At 37.0% G+C, this 11,341-nt stretch overlaps 1 protein-coding gene across 1 annotated transcript; it reads left to right on the top strand.

Annotated features, from left to right (window-relative positions):
• Nucleotides 1-6,993: 6,993 nt before the first annotated feature.
• On the top strand, nucleotides 6,994-10,929 carry LOC131038687 (uncharacterized protein At4g22758). Its single transcript, XM_057971205.2, has 3 exons — nucleotides 6,994-7,639; nucleotides 9,768-9,975; nucleotides 10,370-10,929. The coding sequence occupies exons 1-3, from the start codon at nucleotides 7,250-7,252 to the stop codon at nucleotides 10,567-10,569; spliced, it is 798 nt and encodes a 265-aa protein (XP_057827188.1). The 5' UTR covers nucleotides 6,994-7,249; the 3' UTR covers nucleotides 10,570-10,929.
• The last annotated feature ends 412 nt before the right edge of the window (nucleotides 10,930-11,341 follow it).

Consider the following 11,341-nt stretch of genomic DNA (forward strand, 5'->3'; position numbering starts at 1 on the left):
AGAAGGAAGATAATATTGTTATATCTTTGAAGAACAAACTTGATGAATGTGGCAGAATTACCTCATAGATTCTTGAAGAATCTGGAACCATCAAATCGGAATACAAGGCAATTGAGGATCTAGGGTTAACCGGTATTTTGTACATACCGAAATTCAAAGATGAAGTTATCAGATACGTTCTGAGCAGGGTTCACAACGAATTTATTTGGCTAGATAGGCCTTACATGATCACAAAGGAGGTAATTCAAGCTATCACCGACCTACCCAGGGTCGGACAAGAACCTAGAAAGAAAATTTCCAACACATAGGTTGAAAAAATCACTGGTGCTACACCTGATAGTAGATAAATAAGGATAAGCACAATCACCGACATGGATATAAAGTTTGCAAGCATGGTCATAGGTTACAAGGTAACTCAATCCAATCGATTGAATTTTGTTTCTAGTTCATGCATTCATGTTGCATATTAGATGCTGAGGAACAATGTGAAATATGATTTATGTGAGTGGATGAGGAGTGAATTGATGTTAAACCCTGGAAATATCAAAGGAATCAAGAAAGACACTTTTAGATATGGAAACTTGATTGTTTGTCTAATGCTTTACTTCCTAAATGAGCTGCCTGGTCTAGGGAAGAAGCATTAGGCTCATGACATACCGATAGGTATGTAGATCAAGGTAGAAATCACCAATCTTGGTACCGACAAAGATGAGAAACTTTGGGGGTATTTTAAGACTTTTCAAGAAAACATGAGGCAAAGGGAGAGAATTTCAAAGAACATTGTGGAGAAGTATTCCACTGATATATGTTTCATGGTAAAAACTGATGAAACTCTTATGGAAGTAGTTGAACCTAGGAAAATCTAGATTACTGAGCTTGGATATGAGGTGGATGATAGCATTTTTGAACTCTATGCAAAGATGTTGTTAGATACCCCAATAGATGATAAGACAAAACATTTTGGTACAACAGGAGAGAAGGCTTTTGAAGTGAAAACTAGTTTTAACAGGAAGAGAAGAGAGAAGAAAATCAAAAAGATGTCTGCATATGTACAAGATGTGATTTATAAGATAGATAATCAACTGGTCTCTAAATCTAAACAGGCAGCTAAACCGACAGAGGTTGGTACTGCAGAAGTGAAGAAGCCACAAGTTCACATTTCTCCTATCACTTTTGACTCTAATTCTGAGGATAATGAACCTCTAGCTTTCAGAAGGGTACAAAGGAAGAATGTGGTAAAACCATCGGTAGAGAAGAAGAAGGTAGAGCCTAGGAGGAGACTTGTTAGAAAGGCAACTAAGCCTACTACACCTCCACCACCGACAAGGAAGCCTATGCAAAAGAGGAAACCAATCACATCGACAACCACAAGCAAAAAGAAGAAGGGTGATGATACCGGAACCGGTAAGACCACAATGACCTGTACTGAGCTTATTGATGAAATTACAAAAGATGGAGTATTGAAAAATATATCAAAGTATTATGAAGATTTAGAAGAGAATGAGCAAAGTGAATTAGAAGAGGCCATTTTGTTATATATAGACATCTATAAGAAAGCCTTAATTGAAATTTTGAAGGAGATACCTTTATCCTTGAATAATAAACTTGAGGCTAGGAGACTTGACGCTATCAAGAGAGATATGGAGATAAAAGAAGTTGCACTTTTGGAATTATGTGGTATTGTAAATAATGAAGAAATGAAAAGAAGTATAGACACTGCAAATAGGATAGTCTTCAGTAGTAAATCCCGATAGATAAGCCTTATGATGGGGAGAGTAAATGAGGTGGTAAATGAGACAAGTAAGGGATGGACCAAATTCTTTCAGAAAAACCCAAACTTTCTCACATCTCAAGAAGAATTTACAAGGGCAACCACTTCCACCATTCCTAACAAATCAAAAGGGAAAGGTATTTTGGGCAGTTCAACTCCAGTTTTGACACAACCGACAGCTAAGGAGAGTGTATAGTCTGTACCGACATCGACTATTTTTGAGCAAGGCAATGTACAAGACACTAAAAAATTATGTGGATAATACTCCACAGGAAGTAACCGACACTCCACCAAGTGGTAAAGCCACTGGTGCAAAAGAGGTTGATATGGATAAGGTAAAAGCTAGTAAGTCCATACCGACAGGTAAAATTGATTCCCCGACAAAGGTTTTGGCAATTGACACTTCTCAGGTTGAGAAGAAATCAGTCTCTGATGGTACAAGAGCACCTCAAGACTAAGATGATAAGTGAAATAAAGGCTAAAGGTCACACATGGAATGTGACCTTTCAATCTATGTGATAGGGTAGTCTTGTTAACCCCACCTTGTCACCCAATGACATGGATTTGGCAAATTTATGAGCCACCATGGGCATATGGGCCTAGGGGTATTTAGTTGAGTATTTTATATGTGTTTATGTGTTGGATATGTCTTAGGAAGGTTTAGAACATATTGAAACATCTCTAGGTAGGCAGGTTTAACATGTGCAAAAGTTCCTCAACATGACAACTTTTATTGACAACTTTAATGACAACTTTTGGTTGCAAATAAAAACTTCCTTCCAATGGTCACCTCAATTAAAAAGGTGATTGATAACCATTGAGGAAGATATAAAAATTCATTCCAAATCATCATTGGAGAGAGAGGATGAATTTTTAAACATTTGGCATCATTGAAGTAATACAATTCTGAGAATTTCCTGCAATTTTGTTATTCTACATGGTGTATCGTACTGTATGATCATTTTGGAATTAGGAAACCACTAGGATGTGCTAGAGTGGCCAATCACCTTTCAAATGAATCAAGTCTGAGGTCCTAATTCACTAAGACAAGGGAGAAACCTGCCATTTTCTTGAAGTGGTCTAGATTTGGCAGTTTTGCCTAGGGTTTTGCAAAGAAATGGCCTCATCTTGTTGATCCTTCATTGGTGGTTCATGGATTTGGAGGGGATGAAAGTATGGCCAATTTATTTTAATATTTTGAAGGCATTTTTCAAGTTAGGACCAGTTGGAGGTGAGGGTTTGATGCATTAAGGTGGGCAACTCCATGTGGCCACCATGCAAGTGTAAGCAAACATGTCTCACATCAGGGGTTAGATGTCTGATCATGACCTAAGACTTAGGAAGTGGTTTATTTTACATGTCCTAAGAATTTTCCTTGAGTTGGTCTGGTGAGTTAAGGTTTGTGTCTACACAGTCCTTTGTAAAATAGGCCTAATTAGGGCTATTAGGTCTCCTAACTAGAATAGGGTTTGGATTCTTGTGTTCCCAACTGGTCAAGACCCTTAGGATATGTTTTGTAGCTCTAAAAAGGGTATCCAAATTTGGGATTTTTTGTCTAGTTCTTATGGATAAATAAGGAGTTAAGTGTGGAAAACCGATCTGGTAGGGCTACTAGGATTAGTAGGCCTTGTTGCAGCAGTTACCCCAAACCGGTAGAGGGAACCCAAATCAATGATATAAGGGGGGTCTCTTTGGTCTAAGGGACTTCAAACCAAACCTTAAATAGCCATTGTGGCATTGGAGAAGGGACCGGCCCATTGTTGGCCATAGGGTCCTTAAGAGCCTCTAGAAGACCTTATGAGATGCTCAATGAAAGAGACCTTGTGAGGGAGCTTCTTTGGAAGAAAGGGATGTGGGACTTGTCAAACCGATATTCCTTGACCCCTTGTAGTGTGTTGTGATTGATAGGGTCCTTGGTGTGCTCTTGGATTAGGGGAACCTATCCTATACCTATACCAGGGCTCTACATCATCTAAGTTGAGTCCAACTGAATTAATGATGATGGCTACTCATAAATTACTGAAGGAAGGTATCGTAGATAAAGGATTAATTGATCAATCAGTCTCTGTGTTGCATATATTATTACCTGACTGTCAGATTGAAGATGGAGCAAGCCCTTTCGGTAAGCTCAAGACTTTAACAGAGCACATATCCAACAATTTTCAATCTCTGAGGTAGATTGCAGACCGACAGGATTTGGACAATTTCACAACAACAAAAAGAACAACTTTTCATTAGCTTATACAAATAGGTAAGAAGAAAATTGAGGACAAACTTATCCCTATTGAGGTTTGTTTAAAACAATGTACAAATATCTACAGAGTGTGTTGTAACATAGAAAGTCTTACAACTAATGTATATAGCAGATTGAAGGAGTTATATGATAAGATGGCTAAAATTGCTAACTCTTTTGATGGATTGACTACACTAACCACATCTGTTGATGGACAAATTTTGTCCTTGGAGAACCAAATTTTTTCTTTTGAGAAGGAGAGAGATAAAATCATGAGAAGAGCAATAAATCTAAGAGGATTTGTAAGTCCTAGACTAGATTCATTGGGTGTTCACAAGAAAGAATGCATGGATATGATAGCTAAACCCACACCGACAGATATCCAAGATAAGGAAACACTTGCCCACTTACTAAGTGGACTTGCATCTATTTCTGATACCTTCAAATCTAGTTGGGATACATATCTTCAATTATTACAAAAGGCATACTCAAAAATCCTGAAGATGACTAAGCACCAGTGAAACCAACAATATTATTTTATTCTTTCAATTATTTCACCGGTCTTTGGCATCAATGTCAAAGGGGGAGTATGTTCATATGTGAAAAATATCAGGGAAACACATTTCAGATGGAGTGTATTGCTCATGGGGAGCATACCGACAGGGAATCCATTTTTCACATGAGTGTTGCCATCAATGCCAAAGGGGGAGATTGTTGGCAATTGACACTCATTGGATTCATTTTGTTGTCATTGATGGCAACAAGATATGATCTGGAAGTCATAAACTGACACTAGGAAGCATATAGCGACATATATCATCTTTAGAGCATTCAGGGCGGCACCAACACCGGCACTGACATCAATACTTATTTGGAAGCCGACATCAAGGAGGATTTACTTAAATCATTTTGTAATTATTATTGTCAAGGATGACATTGAATATCTTTTGTAAATGTATTGTAAGCTGACATAAGGCATATCATTTGTAATAGGTATATAGGTCAGTCTGCTAGGTTATTTTTGGAAGGAAGAAAGACATATGAAATGTGTGGATATAGGAGAATATAACAGAACTGCATGATGTGAAATATATGTATGAAGATCATTTTGTATGCGAATATTATATCATGCAATGATCTATAGATAGCTTAGAAAGAATTCTTGGAGGAGAAGAGATACCGGTAGCAGTTCAGAGTTTATGAATCGGTACAGAGCAAAACCAGAACCGGAACTCTACTTGGCATAGCAGATGCATTCTTGAGTTCATTTTCAGTAATTTACTTTGGCAGAAAGCTTGTAGTCAGTGAGGCTCTTTAGTGATGAGCAGTATTCTCTAGGCAATGTGCCTTTCTGCAAGTGCAGGCCCCTGCTATATATAATATCTTTCCATATGGCCAGTGAACTGATATTGTGGGTCACAAATCCCACCGTAGTTTTTCCTCATTGAGGTTTTCCATGTATAAACTCTGTGTGTTATGGTGTTCATTTATATGGATGGTTTATTTGCTTCTTGTTATATGCTTATTTATTTACCGGTTTATATATGAATGGTCTAGAAAGTTAAAAACTGCTCGTTCTAGCAGAACACTGATTCACCCCCCCCGCCCCCCCCCCACCTCTCAGTGTTCTTGGATCCCAACAGTAATCCTTTCATCCATATGATCATCAAGAACCACCACCTCCACCCCATCCATAGTGCAGAAAACTTTTAAAGGGTCCAAAGCCCTAGATCTACCCATATTGGAAGATCTCACACCTACCAACTTGTCCATGCATAGGACATAAGATTCTCCTCAAAGAAAAAAAGGAGTCAAGACCATATAGAGGGGACATAAGAGTCTGTTATGAGTTCAAACCAACAACTACTAAAGATGATGTTGCATTATTCCCCCTCACTCCTTCCTTCACTACTGGCAAACTAATTTTCATAATTGAAACATATTATTTTGTTTATTGAAATCTCTATACAAAGTAATACAAAATCACTGCTTGCATTGTCGATTCACTATGTCTAAGACTACAAATTAATGAGAACCTGTGGGTTTGTTACAATCCCTATTCTTGTAGCTAGTCTTTAAGATACTACAATAATGTTTCTTAAGTTATTTTGGTTTGTTTATTTGTTATCCCCTAATTTTCTATGTAAGAGAGTTGTTATACAAGATTTTGACAAAAAAATTGAATTGAGTATCGATTACAAATATCATTCTCATATGAACACCAACATTGAACCACTACTAGCTCCTTATGAGCAAACATAGTAGGAATCAGTAATGAAAGACCAAGAGTCACTACTTAGAAATTCACTTTTATTTAGAAATTGCCTCTTATGCTAGACTAAGAACTTCAAAACTTACAATTGCACTTTAAATATCTTTCTGAAGAATCGAACATAAATCTCCATAAAAAAAACCTGATATTTTAAACAATTAAGCTCAACCCCTTAGACAAATTCTTACAATTTAAAACATGAAAATCTTATATATATAAAAGATAAAACAAAAAAAACCATAATATTTTTTTTTAAAGTAATCTTTTTCATGCTTCTATGATTTTACCCACAATTTGAATACAAATATCAAATAAATATTCCCATTAAGCCCACACATACCTCTCCATCTTGAATACTAAGCTATTAAATAAGCTCTCTTTTTATGCACAATCCAAAAGTCGAAGCAAAGCATGCATGGAGAATGGTTTGATTTCAAAGAAACGAAAGCAATTTGATTTTTAGGTCAATCTATGTTTATGAGCTTTGTTGGTTAGATTTATTTGAAATAATTGCATTGTTTATGGGGTCCCATAATGTCGTTAACCCATGAAAAATCTTGTATTCGTCCAGTCATTCAGGCCGGTGGAGTATATTCTTTGCAGCTAATGAAAAAAGCCAGTTTTGATGTGAAACGCTCACATGAAAATCGACGGCGATCTTAACGAGGTTTTGGGTTTTGGAATAAATTCCTGTGCGACCAACCACCTTCCCACGCAACTTCCTTCCTTCCTGTAACGCTTTTCCGCAAAGCGACACCCGACCAAACAATCAAAGCAGGAAGCTTCCTTTCAACTGCAATCAACTCCCTCCCGCACATTATAAACTAAAATGGATCCCAAATATACGCACGTCAGATGAATTTCTTTCTTATTATTGTTAAATTATCCTTTTGCTGGTGCATTCAAGACCTTTAATCAAATTCTGCAGTTAGAGAGATTGTTTAGGTATTCAATTCTGTCATAATAGACTATAATGTCTGAGAGAAGCTTGCGAAAATCGAGGTCCAGGAGGAGTGAAATTCGACAGAGGAGTATAGGTCGAACTCGGAGAGGAAGGGACAGTAGTCGAGGTTGGAGCAGCAAAGACTCGACCCCAGGACGTGCGGCAACACACAGGAGAAATTCTCTTTCGAGAAATGAGAGGAATGTCCGTGGTGATCTCAGAAGGACAGCATCTGAGCCGAATTTGTGGCAGGGTGCTTTGCATTGGGACGATGAAGATTTGGAAAAGGAAGGGAAGATGAAGAAAAAGGAGAAATTTTTGTGGAGGCCGCAGACTCTGTCAGATCTATTTGATGGGTTCTACACTGTTTCAGCTTTACCTCCGAGGACTCCTGTGGCCTCCATTTTCCACAAGCCCGAGGTTAGTTTTTCCCTAGTTCATTGCAGTAAATTTTGTTTTATATAGGAACGTGAATTTTTTTTTGGTTCTTTTGTATGTACCGAAGTGTGCTGCTTCTGGTTGAAACTTTTGAAGGAAAACCCAAGCCAAGGTGCTTGTTTTAATTCTACCGGGTAACCTCTTCTAGGAATGTATACATTCATATAATCTTGAATTCCTAATTTTATTTGTATGCCTACAAGGTAGGACTAGAAAGGTTGAAGTGCATCGATGGATACTTAATGTGCCAGGCACGGTAGCTGCCCTCCCATCAAAAGCTGCGGCCACACTCTTAACATATGATAGTTATTCTAACTTTTGATCCTGGGGCATTTGGTCCTCGTATCAAAGGCATTAGCTACTGGAGCATGTGGATCTATATTTCACTTTTGGGGCTGGGTTATGTTCTAGCGTGAGGGAACTAATTTAATAATTTCTCTTGAGGCCAAGATATGTGCTAGCTGCTTCAGAAAGGAACAAACCCACAACCTCCTTCTGTCAAAAGCATTAACCACACTCCTAGCGTATGGCAGTGAGTCTTTTTACTGTTCCCGGGTTAGGTTTTGTATCGGCTCCTTTAAAAGGGGATTAATCCACAACCTTCTTCCATTCAAGGCGTTAGCTACAATTATAGCATATAGGTGTTACTCTTACTGTTGCTCTTGTTGGCAAGTTATGTATCGGCTCCTTCAAAAGGAAATGGTAGAGAATCAATATTTCCCACTGTGCACTTGTACTTGCAGCCATGCATAATGTTTGAAAGCTGACCATTTTGTCTCAATGAAAATCCAAATAGGACTTGACAGCTGTTTAATCTCTTCGCATCTAATCAGCTGCATAGTTTTCATTGCATCTAATTATTTGCTAGTAGTCAGTAACACAAGAAAACATCTGCCCAAAAGAATATTAGCCGATGCCATACCAGAGAAAATGGACAGTCACAGCAGGAAAAAGTGAGCAACCGCCAAAGGACAACGATTAGATGCCCTAGCGCCACCAAAGATAGAAAATACAACAACATGGTCACTTTAGGAAAGCAATCGGTGGCTAGCTGGAACATGACCGCAAACCTATCATACCCATTTAGACCATAGTGCTAAAAGCAATGATATTTGCATGAACAAATTGACCCAACTATGGCATGTCTACAAAGAGGACCACGCTATTAAGTTCCCTACAGCTTTCTAGGAAACACCTGCAACAAATCTGACATACAGCAACTTCCAATATACCTGTAGAACACTATATAACAAGTTAACAACTACAATAGCTTGCACAATATCTATGCTGACCTGTAGAATTTATACCATAAAACAAGTAGGTTCGAGGCCTAAGAGAACACTTACCTATACCCACCTTCCGAGAATACACATTCGAGGAAAAGCTTATCAGACAGCAAGATCACTTGTGGACCTGTAAATTAATTTATGACAAAGTGCCTTTCTGTTTCTTCCACCCTTGAAGTGTAAAACAAAAATAACTTTATCCTAATATTGGATCACATGTTGATGCTAAAATCTTCTACATGGTTTTCTTCCAAAAGCTTGTTATATATTTTCATGGATTGTGAAAACATTATGTCCTTAATGGATATAATTTCTCTTCTCAGTCTTCCTTGTGTGTTTTCCTGCAACCAGTTCCACATCTGATTTCAGATTTGATGTGAGCTTGTCCTCAGTCGGACTATGAGCAATTTTGCCCTCCTTTTGATCTCTGCCCCTATGCAAGCGTTTTGCTTTTGCTGTTGTAAGAATTTTTTTTCCGACTATCTTCGTAAACAGATTTCATTTTATGGAACTATTGAGAGTTCGACATTCTAGATTCAGCAGGAAAATTGTTCCAAATGAAAGATTTAATCAGCTGCTTTCATTTCCTTACCTTTACATTTTACATTTTAGTTTTTTATTTCCCTTCCCCTACAATTGGTTGTTAAGAGAGGAATATGGAGCTGCATATGTATTTATTTTAATGTGGATGGACATGGCTGTCGAACCCTGTGACAATGTTTTCTTTTCCTAGAGAGAATGTGCATGAAAAACCCAATAACAATCCCCCTTTTAAAGAGTTTTTGAACTGGTTTTGAGGCTAACATTGTACTTGCAAAATGTAGAAACTCTTTGCAGAATGCGACAAATTTCTGGTGACTGTAACAGTGGAGGGAAGCACTGGACCCATTAAACTGATTGTGAGAAAAGAAGACACGGTCATTGATTTGATCAAATTGACAATAGACAGTTATGCTAAAGAAGGCCGCCATCCAGAGTTGGATTCAGACATAAACATGTTTGAGTTGCATCTCTCAAATTTTAGCATGGAAAGTAAGTATTAAAAAATAATTATTTCCTTCTTTCCCATAAATTTTTGAAATTGAGAGATTTCCAAGTCCAATTCATGTGACTTTTCTGATGTTTGAGCCACTGGCTGGATGATTGATGAATTTCAAAAAAATTGTAAATTATGTTATAGAAGTATTTGCAGGTAAGGCTAATGTTGTCATTTTTATCACTTACCTGTTTCTAGCAACTATGAATGATGCAATAGTGCAAGATCTCTAAAATTGGTTCATGTTGTCGAAAGCTGTTACCATTCATGCATTTGAAATTATTTAATTACGCCCAAAATTTTACAATTTTCTTATATCTTATTAGACAACCATTCATGATTTAGAGAGACAAATTATCCTGAAAATTTGGTTTGCGTTGACCAATGCAGGTCTAAAACGGTCAGATAATGTGGCAGAATTGGGGAGCAGAACATTTTTTCTCAGACAAGAAAACCATTTTGATTCTGAACCAACCTTGTTCACACCAACACCTGGTCCCTTCTTTTCTTCTTTTATTTTTAGAAGGATGAAGAAAATTGGCAGGAGGACCAGAAAATTCTGGAAGATACTGGACTGCGTATGCAACTGATCATTCCATCTATATTATTATTATTATAACTACCCATCTGAGAAATTGTATTTTAGTATGTATAGGGTAGAAAGCATCAAAGGGGCTGCATTTTATAGGGCCCATTGCTCTCTTTTATTGCAAAGCAATGTAATTATTGCTTGTATAATAGTATCATTCTTCTTCATTGTCCCCAACGGATCTGTGTTAAAAATGTAAGTAAAACATTTTGTAATTCATATTTGAGGAGAGCTTATATGTGCTCCTTTCTTCAAATTAATTGGATATAGAAAATCCAGCCAATGCAGAATGGGTTTTATTGATTCTGCACTGGTTACCATTGAGATACCAATAATGAAAATGAAAGGAATTATTGTCAAACTGATTTTGTAATTTCCCTCTCCCTGCCATTCTCATATAAATTATCTGCCTTAATGATTTTGAGTCCTATTCAGAAAGTTGTAACTTACGCATTTTTATTGCAAGTTAGACGTAAAAGTTAGTTCCAAGTTCCTATGGAATTAAGGAAATCTTATAGTTAATTTGTTGTGGTCTTTGTTAAATTGGTTTTAAGAGTTTTATTCCAATTTACAAAATCATTTGGGGTAATGTGTAGACCATAACTAAGATTCATTAGACCTCTCCATACATATTAATCATTAAACGTAAAAATTACTTTCAAATTCGTACAGAATTAAAGAAATCTTATAGTTAATTTGTCATGGTCTTAGTTGAATTGATTTTAAGAATTTTATTCCAATTTATAAAATCATTTGAGATAATGTGTTTAGAC

The sequence above is a fragment of the Cryptomeria japonica genome, chromosome 9 (genome assembly GCF_030272615.1).
Source record: "Cryptomeria japonica chromosome 9, Sugi_1.0, whole genome shotgun sequence".
Taxonomy (NCBI): domain Eukaryota; kingdom Viridiplantae; phylum Streptophyta; class Pinopsida; order Cupressales; family Cupressaceae; genus Cryptomeria; species Cryptomeria japonica.

Excerpts from the sequence above, each read along its gene's own strand:
- LOC131038687 (XM_057971205.2), top strand. The coding sequence starts at position 7,250 with ATGTCTGAGAGAAGCTTGCGAAAATCGAGGTCCAGGAGGAGTGAAATT. Across the intron at positions 7,640-9,767 it reads CCATTTTCCACAAGCCCGAG|AAACTCTTTGCAGAATGCGA; the intron begins GTTAGTTTTTCC and ends TGCAAAATGTAG. Across the intron at positions 9,976-10,369 it reads CTCAAATTTTAGCATGGAAA|GTCTAAAACGGTCAGATAAT; the intron begins GTAAGTATTAAA and ends TGACCAATGCAG.